Genomic DNA, 20,734 nt, shown 5'->3' with positions numbered 1-20,734 from the left:
AGATTTGGCACACAATGCTGAATTATGGATGAATATGGCAGGACAAATTGATCTCATTGCTGCAGCCAGCAAGAGCATTGGCTTTCCCTTCTCAAAAGTGTGCTGGCATCCTCAACTCTGCAGTTCTGGCTACTTCTGACACCTTAAATTGTTAAGATTTGGAGACCTAACCAAGCCCAGAATGGTTTGATTAAAAAATTTTTTTGGAAAAGAGGCTTGATATAAGACTCCAAATTAGGCTAGGATTCTATGGAACAGAAAAAAAAAAAAATAGAAGAATGACTTACAGCCTCCAAATTTTAGCAGAAATTGATACTTTCAAAACCTACTGATGTGTAATATACCTCAGTTCAATAGTCTCTGATCTTGCATAAACCCCACAATATACAAATTTAAAATATGTACATAATATTAAATATGTAAAATCAAAATATATTACTGTTATAATTCCTAAACCTCACTGTAAACAAGTTACAGAAATCGCTTGCATTAGAAAAATAAAGAAAAATATTAAATTAATTTAAATGAGGCTCAAGTATATGAAATATTTGCATATTTTTTTTTATACAAGTATATACTGTGCAACTGGAGCTGACTAGTCAGCCATTTTTCCTATGAAGGAAAATGCTCATGATTAAATGTATATGAGTCTCTTAAAAAGCTTTTTCATATTAGATGACATTAATCATTACCAACACTTACTGAAAGAACTGTTGGATTTTGATAATTTATAATTACTTATTCAAGAATTATGGCAACAAACTGAATGCATGACATATTACATTAAAATACACTGTTATCTCTCGGTGAGTAGAAACATTTATTGGACACATCTGGGGAACCACCGAGCTTCCAGCAAAGTAAATCATAGAACTCTCATCTATTTAAGAGGTACTTGATCAGATCTACCTTCCCGCTTCTCTAAAAAAATAAAAATAAAAATTAGACTATGAAAAATTAAAGCTACAGAGTGCAAGAAACATTTATGTATAAAATTCAGTTCAGTTTAGACTGTCTAGGTTTTTTATTAAGGATGATATACATTTGCTGTTTCAATTTATCATATTTAAGTTCCAATGCAAGTCATAATGTCATACCATTGAACAGCTGCAGAAGAATATTATAATGAGAAAGTCTTTCCAATGATTGATTTCCATTTCATCGGTTATGCACCATGTGTAATCAGGGTCTAAATGAATGCTTCTCTGACAGTTAGCTGCGGGGGGGAAGGGAGGAGAGAAGAGACCCTGGGTGTGACTATGCAAATACAGTTTATTCCTATTTGCTTAGATTTGTTAGATATTCAGGTAATGCAGTCAGGGGCAGCAGGTATAATAGGTGGGGGGAATGCATTGCTTTCCCAAACCACCATCCTGACCCACCCATACTCCATCTCCAGAGTACCCACTCTAGGTGTCTGGGTGGTGCTCTGGGGCCAGGGAGACTGGAGCCACGCACTGCCCCATTTCCCCATGGTGCTCCAGGACTAGGGAAGCTGGGGCTCTGCACTGCTCCATCTCCCTATGGTGCTGGACAGAGAGGGTGGCTCCTGTGGAGGACAGGGCCTGGAAAGAGGGGGCGGGAATGGGGACTTGCCTTCCCCAGCACTACCTTCACCCACCGCTCATGGATGGAGTGATGTTTTATTCATTATCATCAATTTGGCTGGCGTTGGGTCAAAAATGCAAGAATTGTGAAATATAGTCACAAATGTTTGTAATTTGTGTGGGAACACAGAAAAGAAAAATTGTGCTTAACCTATTCCAAAGAAGGAAACCATTATCATTTCAAAGAACCTCAGATGGACAAGGGTCCAAATATCAGTCTTGTGAGAGTAAGAGGTGAGGGCAGAACTCCTAACCAGCAGTCTACATGCCTTGCTGCTAGACTGGTTCAACCTGTTTCCCTTCTGTGTTCCAAGAAAGCTAAATAGGTTTCATTAGGAGCCTTCACTGTTATTTTTTAAAATTGCTCCACTGGAGCTGAAGTCAATTGTGGCAAGACAGTGTTTCTGTCCTAGAGCTGAAACCATCTCAGGGAAAGACTGTGCTTCTGACCAGGGTGTGTTTACACGGCATCCTAAACTCAAAATAAGATACACAATTTGCATAGCGCAAATTGTGTATCTTATTTATTTTGAAATATTGCACGTCTACACAGTGTCAAATTTCAAAATAATGCACAATTTCGAGCAACCTCTTATATCTTGTGCAATGAGGTTTATTGGGATGGCGGAGTAGCATGCTCATTATTTTGAAAAATATTTCAAAAGGGGTGGCTTGTGTAGATGTGGGGTAGCTATTTTGGGATACTTCCAGTATCCCAAAATAGCTGTGCAGTGTAGATGTACCCTAAGAGTCTGCCCATCGAGGGCAGTTAGCAGGAACAGTGAATGGGTGTAAGTGGAAAGGCACAGCCAGCAGGGTGGTGGTGGCAACAAGCAGTGAACAGTGGCTAGTGATGTTAGTAAGGTGCCTCTATCTCCCCCCACACAGGATGAAAGGTGAACACTGCAGACACACCTCTGAATTCTGGGTCTACATTGACAAAGGGCAGCAACTCTGAGTGGGGAGCAGAGAAGGGCTGGACAAGTGAAGAGGACTTCTGGGTTGCTGAACTTAAAAATCTGCAGAGAAAAGAACACTGCCCAACTTTTTGGGGATGGGACTTTTATTCATGAACCCTGTTTACAGTTTTTTACCAATTTAATACCAAGTTTCTTCCCTCCTTTTATTAAAAATTTCTTTTTTACACTTAAAAAGCGACGAGGAGTCCTGTGGCACCTTATAGACTAACTGAAGTGTAGGAGCATAAGCTTTCATGGGCAAAGACCCACTTCGTCAGATGCATGTAGTGGAAATTTCCAGAGGCAGGTATAAATATGCAGGCCAGGATCAGGCTGGAGATGACAAGGTGGATCCAATCAAGGTGGATGAGGCCACTTCTAGCAGCTGATCTGGAGGTGTGAATTCCAAGAGAGGAGAAGCTGCTTTTGTAGTTAGCAAGCCATTCACAGTCTTTGTTTAATCCAGAGTTGATTGTGTCAAACTTAAAGATGAACTGTAGCTCAGCAGTTTCTCTTTGAAGTCTGGTCCTGAAGTTTTTTTGCTGCAGGATGGCTACTTTTAGATCTGCAATTGTGTGTCCAGGAAGATTGAAGTGTTCCCCTACAGGTTTTTGTATGTTGCCATTCCTAATATCAGATTTGTGTCCATTGATTCTTTTACGTAGGGACTGTCCAGTTTGGCCGATGTATATAGCAGTGGGGCATTGTTGGCACATGATGGCATATATTACGTTGGTAGATGTGCAGGAGAATGTACCAGTGACAGTATGGCTGATCTGGTTAGGTCCTGTGATGGTGTTGCTGGTGTATATATGTGGGCAGAGTTGGCACCGAGGTTTGTTGCAAGGATTGGTTCCTGAGTTCAAGTTATTATAGTGCGGTGTGTAGTTGCTGGTGAGAATATGCTTCAGGTTGGCGGGCTGTCTGTGGGCAAGGACCGGCCTACCTCCCAAGGCCTGTGAAAGCGAGGGATCATTGTCCAGGATGGGTTGTAGATCACTAATGATGCGTTGGAGAAGTTTTAGCTGGGGACTGTAGGTGATGGCCAGTCGTGTTCTGTTGGTTTCTTTCTTGGGCTTGTCCCGTAGCAGGAGGCTTCCAGGTACATGTCTGGCTCTGTCGATCTGTCTCCTCACTTCCTCGTGTGGGTATCGCAGTTTACAGAATGCTTGTTGAAGATCTTGTAGGTGTAGGTCTCTGTCTGAGGGGTTGGAGCATATGCGGTTGTACCTCAGTGCTTGGCTGTAAACAATGGATCGTGTGGTGTGTCCAGGATGGAAACTGGAGGCATGCAGGTAAGTATAGCGGTCGGTAGGTTTTCGGTATAGGGTGGTATTGATATGACCGTCACTTATTTGTATCGTGGTGTCTAGGAAATGGACCTCCCGTGTAGATTGGTCCATGCTGAGGTTGATGGTGGGGTGGAAGCTGTTGAAATCATGGTGAAATTCTTCCAGAGTCTCCTTCCCATGGGTCCAGATGATGAAGATGTCATCGATATAGCGTAGGTAGAGAAGGGGTGTAAGTGGACGAGAGCTGAGGAAGCGTTGTTCCAGGTCAGCCATAAAAATGTTGGCGTATTGTGGGGCCATGCGGGTGCCCATAGCAGTGCCACTGGTCTGGAGGTATATGTTGTCACCAAATCTGAAATAGTTGTGTGTGAGGATAAATTCACAGAGTTCAGCCACCAGTTGTGCTGTGGCATCATCAGGAATACTGTTCCTGACAGCTTGTACTCCATCTGCATGTGGGATGTTTGTGTAGAGAGCCTCTACATCCATGGTGGCTAGGATGGTGTTTTCTGGAAGATCACCTATGCATTGTAGTTTTCTCAGGAAATCCGTAGTGTCACGAAGGTAACTGGGAGTGCTGGTGGCGTAGGGTCTGAGCAGAGAGTCCACATAGCCAGACAGTCCTTCAGTGAGAGTGATTTTTTACACTTAGACTCTGTGCTTGCAAGTGGGGAAGTACATAGTCTCAGAGGCACCCATGGGGCAGTATGTAAATTTCCCAAGTTAGTAGGTGAGGCCTTGAGCTGGCTCTTTGTTGGATGGATGGAAAAGAATCCACAGATATCAAATCTGGCTCTGGCTGATGTTGGCTCCACTTGTCAGAAGAGTGACATATGGAATATATTTACATTTCAGTGTATATGAGCAGGCAATTGTCCCAATGTATTAAAAAGCTGTAAGCAAAAGTCCTGCATTTTATAAAGTTGTGGAAGGAGCTATGGTTTTTAAAGGATTCTGTAGACTGTAGCATAGGCTGTACAAATGTACCTTCAGTAAGCCATAACAGAACAGAAAGCAAAAAAGATGCTCTTTTTCAATTCTAAAAAGTGACAGCCATTGTCATTTTTGGCAGACATATTTTTCAGAGAGTTGTGCCACCACTTATTAGAATATTAGAAATGGTTCTAGGGTAAAGAGGGTCCTGAATTTTTCAATTAATGTTCATATTTTAGCACAATGTAATAAACCAAACAGTTTTACATTTAAAAGTGAATTAAAGAGGTGTGCGTGTCATTGTTTTTTATAACTGCATTAGAAGGTTTACCCAACATTGCTCAGGTGCTTCAGTATAAGTATGTGTGCGTGCGTGCGTGTGCGCGCATGTGTGCAGGAGTCAGGGTAGGGGGTTGGGAGGTGTAAAAGGGCTCAGAGAACGGGGTGCAAGAGTCAGGGTGAACGGCTTAGGGCAGAGGATGAAGGTGCAGGAGTCAGGGCAGGGGTTTGGAAAATATGGGGGGACAGGGAGTGGGGGAAGGCACAGAAGTCAGCACAGGAGGTGGGGGCAGCTGGCAGTGTCATTTCCCTGGGTCTGGCCAAGGGCTATGGAGGCCATGATGCCTGGCTGATGGCTGTTCTGCAGTTCTGGCAAGACTGAAGGGACCTGTTTCCTGGGCCGGCCAGGGTGGTAGCATCTGTACTGCCCAGCCAGAGGCTGTTCTGTAGTCCTCTGGGACTGTTGGAGCAGTGTGCTTTCTTGCTGCCCCCTACCCAGGTAATTCTATAGTATAATTGTCCCCCATGCTTGTTGCTCCCTATGTGATAATTCTGGAGTATAACTATCATAGCCCTCCCTTTGTTTCTCATCAAACAGAATTGCATTTCATGCACATCCCATTGTCCTGGCACAACCAAACCTTGACTTTGCTTTAATTTATAAGAGGATGTTCATACCAAATTTAGTTATCTTAGGTCTTACCGTTTAGGAGGCGTTCTTGAACAAACAGACTCGCAGTTGGACACACACACAAACTCTCTCATATATATAGATTAGACTAGTCTAGTTAGAAAAATAATATATAGTCTGACAACTCCAGTCTGCATTTCACCATGATTTTCTACATGTTTCAATGGTCACAGCATTGAACTGTTATACAGGAGAACATGCTTTGTAATGTACAGTAATGGGAAAGTTGGGTAATAATGCTAGTAATTGAAGCATTGTCATCTATTGTAAATATATCATATACTATTTCTCCACTTATTCTTGGAAATTTTATTTTATTTATACTTCAGGCCACAACAATAGTTGTACAGCTACTAATACTGCAAGTTTTTTTTAGTGCCCCAAATGCCCATGTGCAGTATTACAATTTCAGCACTCATGGTATCATGACACAATGTGTTAGTTTTGAAGTCTAATAGTCTCTCTTTTAAAGTGAATACCAATACCATATCACATATTGGGAAACAAAAATGGACACCACACTGATGCCCATTTTTAAGCTAACATCTCTAAAGTTCATCAGGTTTTTATGGTCAAGCTGTGATCTTGAGTTTTGTTAATTAGGGGCACTGAGTTTATCTATGCCATAGTCTTTATCTTTGTGAGACTTGCATGTGTCTGGACAGTGCTTCAGTGATCAACAATAAAGCCTTTTACTGTTGCAATTGGTCTGCATTAACTAAGACAGTTAAACTACAATCTTCACCTATAATTAAATACTCCCATCTGTAAATCTTATCAAATTAAATGTCCTCTTCAACAAGACCTAAACTTGTAAACATAACGTCAACAACAGAATGAGTGCACCATATGACAGCCTGGTTAGCATTTGAACACGAATGTAATTGCACAGTTTTTGGGTTGGCAGCATTCCCTCATGGGGACAGACGTTACTTCACAGTCCTTACAAAAAAACCTTCATAGACAACTCTACACTTATTATAATTTCTAGGTTATATCTGCATCTACAGTGAAGTGAGAGCCTAAGCAATAAAAGCAATAGTGGTCAGGCTTACCTTTCATCCTTTGCTTAAGAAAACACAAATTAATTACAAGTCTACTTGCTCCCTACATCTTTATGTGAGAAATACAAACACTCATTTAACAGCAAAACAACTCAATTTCTCTACGATCCTGATTATTTGACCACTCTTTATTCAGAACCTGTGATGTCTGTGGTGGAACACTGAATATTGATAGGACAAATTAATGGAAATGTGAGATTTTCAAAAATGCTCAGCACTGATCTAACTCTCTGCTCTCAGTAAGTCAAACTGGAGTTTTAACACAGACTTCGATGAGAACACAGCCAATGATGAACACTTTTTAACATTTTCTCATTGGTTGGCAGTGACTAATTTTAACTTTGTTTCAGATCCCCTTTGATTAACACCAATTTCCTTTTCCCAGCTGTAACGCTGAACCAGCAAAGGTTAAAACAATTAGCAAGCTGGGTGACCTGGAAGTAACCCTTAAGGATGTAGCAAAAGAGTATTACCATGGTAAACAGGGCCATTCCTTCTAGATAGTTATCAAAATTAATTAGACTAGAATCTTTAACATGTCTGACTATATTATTGTTAGAGAATCAAAGGGAGGATTGAAAGTGTATTTGCCTGTGTTCACCTATATCATGTTAGAAGTTAACAGTGCAAGTAGACTAGGTTGTAGATGTTAATTCCATTTCATGTCTTAACTGCATTATATTATGCAAGCAGATTGTTCAGTTAACTTTAAAGATCAAAGATATAAGATGCTGTATGAACTAATAATAATTTTACATTATCTTCAGCTTATCCATGCTATAATGAAAAACCCTGATCGTTTGAATGGCTAATTGCCTTATCTAAAGGAATGCAGCAAGTTACCTGTCCATGCAAGAAAACAAAAAAGTAGCTTCAAAGCAACAACAGACACTGCCTATTCTTCATTTGCTGTCAAGAGACATTTCAAGAACATAAGAACGGCCGTACTGGGTAAGACCAAAGGTCCATCTAGCCCAGTATCCTGTCTGCCGACAGTGGCCAGCACCAGGTACCCCAGAGAGGGTTGACCGAAGACAACGATCAAGCGATTTGTCTCCTGCCATCCCTCTCCAGCCTCTGACAAACAGAGGCCAAGGACACCATTTTATCCCCTGGCTAATAGCCTTTTATGGACCTAACCTCCATGAATTTATCCAGCAAGCTGATGACTATCAAGAGGCAGGTCTAGGCCTGGTCCTTTTAATCTCAGATCGACAAACTTCAAAGGGGTGTAAGCCACAAGAATGAGATCTCCAGGTTCATTCTGGACTTACTGTGGAATTCTCATGGAAGAATTTGAACAAACTACACCTGGACTGCGTATTGGACTATAACCTTTCACACTGTTTCCAGAAAGACTTTTACAAATCAATTCTACTATAAGAATGACCAAGAGACTTAAGCATATCTGTGTATGTATTTTTTAACCACAGCAACTCTTTTCTTTCTTTTTCTTTTTTTATTATTAAAACTTTCAATTTTTAGTTTCTAAACAGCTGGTATCAGTGTGAATACTGGGTAAAATCAGCGATTCATACTGACCTGAAGATCAGTGTCTGGACCTTTGTGACTAGCAGACTTAACATATGGTTAACCTGTTCTCAGTAACTACTCACCATATTAGATTTGGCTGACTAAATGGGATCAAGAGTTGGGATGCTTAAAAGATACAATATTTCTGCTTCTTGGTAACCAGTGTGGGACTTTAGTAGCTGGCTTGTGAATCTAACTGCAGAATAAACCACCAATTTCAGGTATTGTCTGATCTATTCCTAGCAGTCTGTCCTATGTATTTTCAACATAGCCCTTCCAGGTACCCGGTCACACTAGCTTACTTGATGAATTTAAGTGATTATGTATACAGAAGATTAAGTGTAGGTAAACCCAAGAACCAGGATAAGAAGTCATATAAAGGCTTTCTATATAGCTCCTCAAAATGACTTATCTACAACCCTGCAATCCCAGCCGTAGTGCTCCTCATAAGCGTCAAAGATGTCAAACCATGTAGCAGTTCCTAAAAGATACTCGTGTACCATTAAAATACCAGTGAATTCATTTATGGCCTAATTCACATACAAATGTAGGACACACAATGTACAGAAACCCACAGCTACCATTTAACTGACAGACTGAGGTAAACTCACTCTATTGAAAGACTTTGGAGTTATGATAAAGTTTAATTTTAAACAGCTGATTTAGACCATCAGAAGTTGACAACTCTAAAATTTACATTTCTCTTCCACTACAGAGAAATGTATTTGCCCCCAATATGACAGCTATAGACTTGAGTTGTTGAGCTGGGATTTAAGAAATCTAAGTTCTTATAAATGTAATCACCAAAATGGAGGCCAAAAGGAAAAGCAGAGGGAAGGCATAATGAGCATCCCTATGTCACATTTAATTCTTTACCATTTAGTGGTAGATGGATTCTAACTCCATCAGATGGAATTTAATATAATAATTATTTATAAGAACTTAGATTTCTTACATCCCAGCTCAACAACTTAAGTCTATTTTATTCATTTTTATATATCTACAGAGTGGGAAAATAAGGTTTAGGGGACTTCAAATGTAGGGCTATTCAACCATGACAGCATTCCTTTGTGTAGTTTATGATTTAAGGCTAATTCAGCTTTAATATTAAATTGGTTGATAGTTTTCTGGTCACAATGGTTGGGGAGGAACTTGTGCTTAAATACTTTGTTTTTAGAAGACTGTATAAAAAGCGTAAGTGAATCCCATTTTAAATATAATTTTGTTGAATTTCTAATATAAAAAGATTCTTACAGTTGAAGAACTCATACCTGGGTACACTGCCTGTTAAGCTCCTTTCACTTGATGATGAGGATGATGATCCAGGCCTCTGTTCCATTTTCATTCCTATTGATTCTGTTGCACTACTCTGTGACTTCTCTCCTTCCTCTTCTGCCTTCTTTTTCTCGCTGTCACTATCGTCACTGCCTTCTCCTAAGATGTCATCAACCTGCCAATTGGTCAAAAGTCAGTGCATGCTCTGAGTTATTAGTTATCTCACTCTCTTATATAGTCACAATAGACTTGTCTTAATTATCCATTTTAAAATGTATTAATAGCTTTCTTATTTTTTTTAATCAAAAACCCTGAAGTCCAGTGTCTTGACAACATTTTTATGCTGATTACACTAAGTTTATATTCGCTCAAGTATAATACATAGTAAGCTACAGTAACACCACTACTTAAACAATTCCTTTTAAATTGACTTAAAATAATGAGAACACTATCAAAACAGCCATGAAGTCTTATGGGTAATAGACAAACTATTTTGCAACAGCGTACAAAACATCGCTTTCAAAAACATACACTGAAGTAAGTTTTCTGTTAAGAATTTTTTCAGATACTCCTATTTAAAAGTCTAATTTTAGCAATTTTTTTTCCCCAAATGATATTGCGTGAGGGGAACTGAAGATACAGAAGACAATGTTATAATCAGATTCTGTCTACTTGCTTGCCAATTAAGAGGGCAAGTCTATCAAAACATTTACATGTTTTATTACATACTTTGTTTTTTGCTAAGAATTTAGCATGGATTTTATTCTAGTCTAAAATATACTCATTCGTTCTAGTTATGCAGCTGCAGAAATAACCAATAAAACAAAACAAACCCGTGTGCTGCATTGAGAAGTCTCAAAGAGGTTCTGTAGGGTAAACTGAGGCAGTCCATGGTATCTTGTCGAGAACTGACAACTCAAATCCTAAATCATTAGGTCAGGTCTGGGAAGCACACAGACAGCAGTTAACTTGACCCTGGTTCCTCTGGCAACTATATTCCAAAGGGGCTTCACTCTGATAAGGCCTGGCTGGACAGTTTTTCTTACTGTCTCCTGTAATTTCAGATTAATCAGCTTGGATCCCAAGGACTGTGCCAACACAAGGAAGGAGTCATCTCACAGTAGCCATCACAATTTCAGCAAAACAAGTTAACATCAACATGTCCATTTTGGGGACTTCCATCCTGTTTATGTTGGCTCATTTAGCTTGTTAGGAATAACTATTGTATTAGTGATAACATGTTTAATTGGCAATGGACGGAGATACTGTGTAACTTTCATAGTTTATTGGATTATGTGCATATCTTATTTCCACTGCTAGACCTATCAAATCACTTCTCCGTCCATCTACTACCTATATAATCTAATGTATGTTTTGGTTAAGTTAGTGCTCTCCAGGCTAACACCTGGTTTACATTCCACCAGCGCTGTGTGTTCAATAAATCCTCTGTTTGTTTTCACCTGCACCCAGTGTGTCCAGAATTATTCCCTACAGGTTCCATACTTAAAAATAAGCATTTGAACTACAAGTGAGGAAGGAGAAGTAAGGAGGTGTAGGTGGCGTTGCCACACACCACTTCCCTTCGTGTTGCCTACTATCATTCGCACTGAGAAGGACAACAGTTGGGTTCTTTAGGATAAGTGGCTGCAACTGTACAGAACCTTAACATTTCTTCAAAAACCAACATGAGCCTGGCAGCAGCAAAAAAGGAGATGGGTTAAGGCCTCAGTTTCCCCAGCCTATCAATGGTCTAATCACTTTTCATTGCTCAAATCCATAGCATGTTATTATATTTTAGGCCTACTCGAGCCATCTTATTCTCATGACTAACCAAAGCCCTCTGCAGAGTTACTATATGAGGCAAACACCAGACCTCAAAAAATGTCTGGATCTTTCTAATCCCCCATCTCTGGCTAAGGCATGATGATGCCAAACTCAAAGGAATACGCCAGTGGTGGGCAGCCTGCATTTAATGAATAAGCTGATGGAGGGCTGCGAGACAATTTGCTTACATTGTGTGTCTGTAGGTATAGCCCTCCATAGCTTTCAGAGGCCACAGATCACCATTACTGGATAATGGGAGTTGCAGGACACAGTGGACCACAAGGCCATGCTGCCCTCTATTTTCAGCAGCTCCTGTTTCTTGGGAACAGTGAACCATGGTCACTGGGAGCTGCTGGGGCCGTGACTATGGAAACAAGATAAACTGTCTCAGTCAACCAGTGGCTTACCTTGGCTGCAGGTCGCCCACCACTGGAATATACAAACTCCTGACTTGTTAGGATAATCAAAATCCAAGTAATGTTCTGGGGTTCAGATCCCAGAGCCTAATTTATAACCTTGGGTGTTTTCCATCTTGAAGCCCCACAGATGTTCATATACTTTGAGTGCTATGTAGCCCTGGTTCAGAAGTCTGACCCAACATCCTGTCTTTAGTACAAAAGTCCCAGCCTCACGTTCACCAAGTCACTTCTTGCAAGGTGACTCCAACACACTCCCAAATCCCAAGCTTCCCCAAAAATGTCATCCCGGAACTGTCCCACCCTGGAACACTCAGGGAAATAAAGTGGTTCACTGGTCCTTTTGAAGAGACAAAAGCTCAGCTTATTACTTTAACAAGAGTTAGCAATCACCTACATTCAAAACACAACTGGACTGGTTTAGATTAAAAGTAACACAAGTTTATTAGTAGAAGAATAAAGATTAAGTGTTACTAAGTTAAAAAAAATAAAGCAAAAAAATAAAGTAAATACAAATGAAAACATGCTTGAGCTTAGGCTAGCAAAACAGTCTTTGTTTAAGATTGTCTCTCACCCTGCTCTTCTTTCCAGCTTTTTTACTGGCTGGCCTGACCAAGACTCATCACAAAGGCAAACAAAATAAACACCAAAAGAAAAGAAACTTCATTTCTCATATTTGAAAAACTAGCCAAACACCCCTTCATGTGCTTATAAAATATAAAAGCAAATTGCAGTGAGGGTATTAAAACCTCTGAGTTCAAACACATCACCAAAGGCTTTGCTAAAAAGAACATGCAAAGTCTCTTCCACAGTATCAAGTAACAAACCATTTTCACTAGAGAAGTGGTTCACTTCAGAGGCAAAGTAATTTTATAGTCAAACTGAATTAAGATATTAAAATGGTTTACCAATATTGTAACCATATTAAAAAGAATGGTGAAGCATAGGGTTAAAGAGAAAAGCAACAGCTATAGAATGGTTTTAGCATAGGGTTAACATTCTGAGCTTGGCTAAGAAAAATAAATCTGCACTGTAACTTGTGTAGGTGGGTTAGTCAATGTAACAAGGCCTTGAACAACATTAAATTCAAAAGGACTATTGCATTTAGCAATACAAGTTTTTAAAGCATGTTAAACTTAGAATACAGCTAATATGATAATAAGATTTCTGGAGAAAAGGTCTTTAATTTATAGGAGATTGTTAAAAACTGGTCCTAATACACAAGGGGCTCGTCTACATTGGCCCCTTTTCCGGAAGGGGCATGGTAATTTTTGAGATCGTAATAGGGAAATCCGCAGGGGATTTAAATATCCCTTGCGGCATTTAAATAAAAATGTCCGCCGCTTTTTTCCGGCTTTTAGAAAAGCCGGAAAAGATCGTCTACACTGGCCCCAATCCTCCGGAAAAAGCGCCCTTTTCTGCAGGATCTTATTCCTACTTCAAAGTAGGAACCTCCGGAATAAGATCCTCCGGAAAAGGGCGCTTAAATCCCCCACGGATTTCCCTATTACGATCTCAAAAATTACCATGCCCCTTCCGGAAAAGGGGCCAGTGTAGACGTAGCCAAGGAGAAGTTGTTTGTGATGTGATAAGCTCATAGGACACTCCAACAAATCCATGTTATCTTAATATAATGGCCAACACAAGAAGATAAAATGATGGGAGCAGCTAGATTTAACATTATTTGAAAAGAGGAGGCCCAACTACTGTATCTTGTTTTTAGCCATGGCTAAAGGGGTCACACTCAAACAGTCCAAAAACTATTTTTTAGCTAAGATAATAATGGTCAATGTGACATCACTTGTTTGTTGTACTGTATAAAAGAACCAGACTTGCTAGGACTAATCTGTAAGCTCCTATTTGATCATGCAGGAACAAGTCAGGATGAGTGTGTTATCTCTCTTGGACAGATTGATTTGCGAGTATTTGAATGAAATGCTTATGAATATTTGTTACTATATTTAGTTTTTTAGACACGTTTAGAGCAATTTTATGAATATCATCTGGCCTTTGGATTACTAAAGGAATTTATGGTTAAATTAATGTTTGTCACTACTGTGCATTCACATAAATCAATTCTGAATGCAGCAGATTTACAGGATTTTGGAGTATATTTTCACAGCCCATAGAAGCCCATCATGTTGCTTTGCACCTGCTGGAAAGCAATGACTAGCTCTTCACTGAGTTCTAGCAAAATAAATATAAATCACTTGATTTAAAAAACAGATAAATACTGTTTTACAAATAAAGTTTTAGAAGTCATTCGCTGCTCCTAGTATTTAATGAAAAAGTTTAAAAATTCTGTTTGAATAGGACTGAGAAATGAGACAGAATCATACGGCAAATACAGCATCAGAAAACAGCTTGCTTTCATGCTTCATTTCTCTCATATTTCTTAATACTAGGGGTATAAAGTCAGTTAAAAAGGTAACTGTGTAACTGCTGAAAATCTTAGCGGTTACATGATTCCACATGTTGCAAAACACACAGTGAAGTCTCACCAGGAGCTGGGCTGGCAGCACTGCACCCGGGAAGGCGGCTTCCCCGTCACAGGGAAGCTGCTCCAAGGGAGACTTCATTGAGGGTTCTGTAGGGTCAGCGTGTAATCTGCAGCGAGGGGGTAGGAGGTAGCCTAGGGCAGGTGGAGAGCTGCTCCAACTTCTGCAGTTAACCAGAACCAGTAAGCATTATCCATTTAGAGAGAGGCTTATACTAGATAGCTGGTTAACCTTTCACATCCCTACTTGATAGGCAAAACTTCAACTGAATGCGTGGCCTCTTCCAACATGGGCATGATTTTCCTCTTAATTCTTTCATCAGATTACAGACATCGCTTTGATTGGTGTCACAGAAAGTCTTGTCTGTTCATCTCACCTCAAAAGGAGATAGAACTGGGAAAGGTTCAGAGAAAAGCGAAGATGATCAAGAGTAAGCAATAGCTTCCATATGAGGAGAGACCAAAAAAATTAGGGCTGTTCATCTTAAACCCCTCCCTCCCCCAAAAAACCATGACTCTATAGAAGTTTATGAAAATCATGAATGGTGTGGAAAAAGTGAAGAGAGAAGAGTCATTTATCCCTTTCACAATATAAAAACAGAGGCTCCTGATGAAATTAATAATACAAGAGGTAAAATTTTTTCACACAATACATGGTTAACCAGTGTAACTCACTGCACTGAGGATGTTCTGGAGGCCAAACATATAACTGGGTTAAAAAAAAAAGCTAGTTAAATTCATGGAATGGTTCCTCACTGGATATGAGCCAAAATAAAACTGGCTAAACCTCTGCCAGAAGCCAGGAGGGAAAGACTGGGATTGTTCTTTCTAAAAATTGCAGTCCCTCAAACTCTGGTACTGGGCACTGCTAGAGACAGAATACTGTGCCAGATGGACTATTGGGTTGACTTTGTAGGGAAGTTCTTATGTACTACAAAACTGATATTTTTCTCCAACCGACTTGGTGCTAAATGCAAGTGTATCCAAGGACAAACTGCCTATTAAACTTTAACCACACTTTGTGATATGGTGCTGAATAAAATTTGTCTTTGGCCACACTTGTGGCTAAACCATGTTTAATACTCATTCATCTGCATCTGTTGATGGCAATGGATATTTTATTTTTGAAGTGCAGAAAAGCCCAGAGTATCAACTCCTACATGATGTGTGAAAAACATCAAATGCTTCTGTACGACTCCGTAGAAACTGAATACTGTAGTACATAGAACAAAGATATTAAATTACATGGATATGTATATCACATTGTATATCAGACTTTTCTGCAGCATGTCTAAATACACTGAAAAAATTCTCGAATGTGTGTCCTACTCAAATTGATGGTAAGAATCAAGTGCTACCTGGCAACAACGAGGTTAATTTTTTTGATTACTCCCACCCAACTTTACAAAAAAAAAATCTCTATTTTTCCCACCTTTGCTAACTCAACTACAGTTTCAGGATGACCCACTGTTTATTAAAAACTACATGCTTTATTGCAGGACCAATCACTATTCGACAAAGGAAGAAAAAAATAGATAAGTTTTTTAAAAGAAGGATTTGGGGACTTGATTACTTTCTGGACAAAGGGCCCAAGTTTGTAAATACATTTGTACATTTCATAAAACTGCTTTAAGAATGGTGATTATGCTAGAAAAATATATTGACTTGTCTAAGTCGAAATAGAATACGAGACTGAGAAGCAAGGCTTTATCTGATATACTTATTTTGGCCCTATCACCATGGTATTTGAGCACTCCACAATCCTTTATGCATTTATTCTCACAACACACCTATGAGGTAGGGAAGTACAATTATCCTCATTTTACACGTGAGGAACAGAGGCATGGAGACACTAATCTTATGTATAGACTACGTAGAGGAATTTTCTTCCGATCTCACTTTTGAAAGAGGATCCTTCGAAAGTGGAAGCAGTCTGGACGTGGGTGTTTTTTTCAAGGAAAAAAAGAAAAAAAAAAAAACCTTTCAAAAAAATCCCATTCTTCCTTTAAAAAGGAGGTTTACGCATTTTTTTTTAAAAGGGATTTTTTTCCCGAAAACACCCGTGTCCAGACTACTTTTGCTTTCAAAAGATCCTCCTTTCAAAGTGAGATAGGAAGAAGATATGCAAATTCCCACATAATTTGCATATCCTCTTTCGAAACCCCCCCATAGTTTAGAAGTGCCGTAAGTGACTTGCCCAAGGTCACAGAGGAAACAGGGTACTGAAGCTAGGTCTTCAGAGTTAACTACAGGACCATTCGTCCTTTCATGTCATGCCTGTGCTCTTTTCTTCTAATACACTTTTATTCTTTTAAGATGTATAAATATATGCTACAGAAAGCTGTAAAAAAGCTTCACACACCCATCTTTATAGATAGAGAGAAATGACTACCAATCTGCACATTGGTTTATCTAAATGAAAATCATTCCCCAAACTGTATACTTTTATAAAAAATATATATATATAGTTGTTATTGTTTTTCCTTAATTCGATTCATAAAAAGAGGTTGCGTATACAGCATATATATGAAATTCTTTTATTCCTGGTAAAAATAATTAGGAAAATTAGTAAGCAGTACCAAAATGAAAAGGAGGGGGGGGAAGGAGGGAATTTTCCATTGTATTTGAGGCATAGTTCGGCAAAAAGAATAATATCTACCAACACCCCACAATTATACTTAATGTACAAGTTAAAATGTTTAAAGGCAAATATGTTTAGCTTTGATGATGATTAAAACAAACTGCAGTTCACACTGGAAAAAAAAAAGAAAATAGAATCCTTGGGAATTTGTGATGTGATTTCAGAAACTACCAATTAATTTCAAAGCAAGATGAACAAAGTGAGTTATAATTGATCTTTTTTAATGAACTGCTGCTCCAAGGGAATGGAAACAGAACTGGGTGACTAGCCTCAACACCAAAGTGTCCGGCTAGCACCTAGAGAAGAATCTGTTTTATAGACCACTGAATGTGTACGCTGCAATTAAAACCAATGGGTGGCATTCTTGAAGTTAATAAAGATCCATCGAAGGCTTTAATTCTACTGTTAGTCAATTTCTCTCTCTTCCTCCATAATCCATTGAAGCAAATTACAAATGCAAGAATGAATGTAAAAAACAGCATTACAAGTAAGTGACAGATACAAGTTATTATATAGTGTTTTTTTGAAAATATCACCCCCCTGCAGAGCCTTATTATTTCACATACTAAGTTACAACAGAAGAACAATACAGAAGAAATAAAATGGTGAACAGCTAAAAATAAAATGGCAAACCACTCTCAATTTACTATGCGTCACAGCAAAACTTGTCTCACAAAAATAGAATATTCTATCAATACATATGATAATTTGTTGGCATTTTGTTGGCATTTGGCCAACAAAATGCAAAAATTCTTCCAACCAAAAACTACCTCTAATTAGAAATATCTAAAACAGGTGAACCACATAATGCTTTCAAACAGGAAAAATATGAAAAAGTCTACTAGAATTAGTCCAGGCTGCTAGTCTTGTGCTGAATCCTCTAGCTACACCATACAGATACGATACATACTTGAAGAAAAAGTATCTTAGACCCAGTTTTAAAAGCCTAGGGGGCAAAAAGGGAGTTACACTGACTACACCAAAAAGGAAACAATTCAGGCAAATTACTATTGTCAGACTCAAATGAAAGTGAGAATGTGAAGACTGGAAAGGAACAGTGGGTAAGGCAAACATTCACTGGAAGGTCTCAGAGGGTTAGCCATGTAAATGACGAGTAGTCCTGTGGCACCTTATAGAGCAGTGGTCCCCAACCTTTACGGGCTCCCGGGCACCCGGGGGCGGGGCCACACACGCGCCGGGCGCCCGGGGGCGGGGCCACACTGCCTGGGGCCAGCACCGGCGCCGCGCGCCCGCATGTGCCCCGGGGCTAGGGCCGCCCGAGCGCCGCACACCAGGCGCCGGTGAGTGTCGCGCGCCTGGGGCCGGCGCCTCCAGTGCGCCGGGGGCGGGGCCAGCCCGGGTTGTCGGCGGGCGCCTACAAATGCCCCGGCGGGCGCCATGGCGCCCGCGGGCACCGCGTTGGGGACCACTGTTATAGAGTAACAAACATATTAGATCATGAGCTTTCATCTGATGAAGTGGGTTTTACCTACGAATGCTCATGGACTACTTGTTATTCATTGGAAAAAAAATGATGGAGGGAAACAGTGGACAGCCTGAACTTCAAATATTCCAGCAGGAAAGCGTGGGCCTTTGCTTCATCATCTGGAAGCAGCTGTGCCACCAAAGCTATGACCATCAGCGGTAACTGCCAACCAAGTTGCTTCCCATCTCCTCAGAACATCAAAGATGTCACCAGAAAAAGACAGCAGGTGAGAGATCGAAAGGGAGCACACCCAGATCTTCCAACCATGCCCAGAATCCAGCATTTTCTCCATACACAGAAGAAGAAATTAAAATAGCATTAGCGGTTACAAAGAACAAGAAAGCTGCTGGCGCAGATGGAATATTCCCCGAGTTTCTGAAGAACTTAGGAATGAAGGGGAGGAACTGGTTGGCTGCACTCTTCACGTCTATCCACCAAACAAGCTGCCTCCCTACAGAATGGAAGCAAACAAAGGTGATTGCAATTCTTAAGAGTGGAAAACCACTGGATAGTGCCTCAAGCTACAGACCAATAGTGCTCCTTTCTGCTATCAGCAAAGTGATGGAGTGAGCACTGTTAGATCGTTTGTCTGACACCATAGAGGCTGGGTTATTAAAAGATCAGGCTGGTTTTAGGCCAGGCAGAAGTACGTGCAACCAGGTGCTGACCCTCACAACCACAACTGAAGACCGGCATAGCTCTTGTCGATATATCAGCTGCATATGACACAGTGTGGTGCAAGGGACTACTATGCAAGCTACTGAGGTTAATTCAGTGCCGGCTGACACTTCAGCTATTGACAGCAATGCTTGGTGACCGCTGGTTTCGTGTGCAATAATAGCATTAGTAGAACCAGAACACTGAATAATGGTCTCCCTCAGGACTCCATACTGGCACCATCGTGATTTAACATCTATCTTAGTGACATCCCAAAAACTGGCTCTGCAATTTTTATCTACGTAGATGATATCGCACTGGCTGCACAATAGCAATATCTCAAAACTGTCAGCCAGACACTAACATCCGACCTATTGACCATATCCAACTACCTACAGAAGTGGCAGCTCAAACAATCCAAACAAAACTGTGGTTACAGCTTTTCATCTAGACAACCGTAATGCCAATGCAAAACTTGATGTTGCTTTCTGTGAAAAAAAAGATTGCTTACGAGCATCATCCCAAATACCTAGGTGTAACACTTGATTGTACGCTCTTCTTCCAACACCATCTGGAACAAATAAGGAAACTGAAGCCAAGGATCAACCTTCTAAGAAAACTCGCTGCAACCAGTTGGGGAGCTGAAGCATACACCTTGAGGACCTTAGCAATAGCCATGGTGTATTCTGCTGCTGAATATTGCTCTCCTGTGTGGTCAGAAAGTGCCCACACAAAGCTATTTGACACTCATCTGAATAGCGTCATGTGAGTGATAACAAGAACTTTAAAGCCCACTGCCATAGAATGGTTACCGCCGCTGGCAAACATTGTTCCACCAAGCATTCATCGATGGGAGCAGGAATGCAGACTATGCCAACGTATCAACCGCAGCAGCCAACCTCTTCCCATCCAGAAACACTGATCAGCCACCAACATTGCGTCTGAAATCCTGTAAGCCTCTCTGGCAGCAAGCGAAAGAAATCACGGCCAATATCAAGGAACTATGGCAAGCTGAATGGCAGCAAGTAGACATCCCAAACGAACCTCTTGTGTCGGATCCCACCACTGAGCAGAAAGGCTTCGATCTTCCCTGGTGACTGTGGTGTCCCCTAAATTGGCTTAGCACTGGCCAGGGCAGGTACAGTTATCTACTGCATAAGTGGAATTTGTTGCCATCTCCACTTTGTGATTGTGGCAGTGCGCAAACTATGCCATCACATTGTTGCAGAATGCCCAACATGAAAATACACTGGCTCATTGGAGGATATGCACAATCTAACCAGCGACGCTGTTCACTTGCTGGAGAGCTTGGACATCCAACTTTGACGAAGAAATATAGCACTGAACATGACATTCGAAAGAAGAAGATCAGAAAGAATCTTCACAAAGGAAAAAATTGTGCAACTGTTCAACCGATTAGAGTATTGACTCAAGAACAAAATACAAGGATAAATGCATGAAACCAAGTATTTTGCTATATTATATTTCTAGTTTTCAGTTCTTATTTGTATCTATTTTCTGAATTTTGGTTACCTAGTGTCTTAACATTTTAGACAGGTTGTTCATTTTTAAACACAGCT

The 20,734-nt window shown here is 40.2% G+C and overlaps 1 protein-coding gene across 2 annotated transcripts in view; it reads right to left on the bottom strand.

The window, feature by feature from the left end:
* Positions 1-20,734, bottom strand: part of CTDP1 (CTD phosphatase 1) — a 187,060-nt gene that overhangs the window by 43,618 nt on the left and 122,708 nt on the right. For both annotated transcript variants that reach the window (XM_075921112.2, XM_075921111.2), the window contains one exon: positions 9,630-9,808. In XM_075921112.2, the coding sequence (XP_075777227.2) occupies positions 9,630-9,808 (179 nt within the window). The remainder of the gene's footprint in view (positions 1-9,629; positions 9,809-20,734) is intronic.

The sequence above is a fragment of the Pelodiscus sinensis genome, chromosome 2 (assembly GCF_052426305.1).
Source record: "Pelodiscus sinensis isolate ZL-2025 chromosome 2, ASM5242630v1, whole genome shotgun sequence".
NCBI classification, from domain to species: domain Eukaryota; kingdom Metazoa; phylum Chordata; order Testudines; family Trionychidae; genus Pelodiscus; species Pelodiscus sinensis.
The sequence above is the reverse complement of the archived record's forward strand: the minus strand, read 5'-3'. Positions and strand labels throughout refer to the sequence as shown.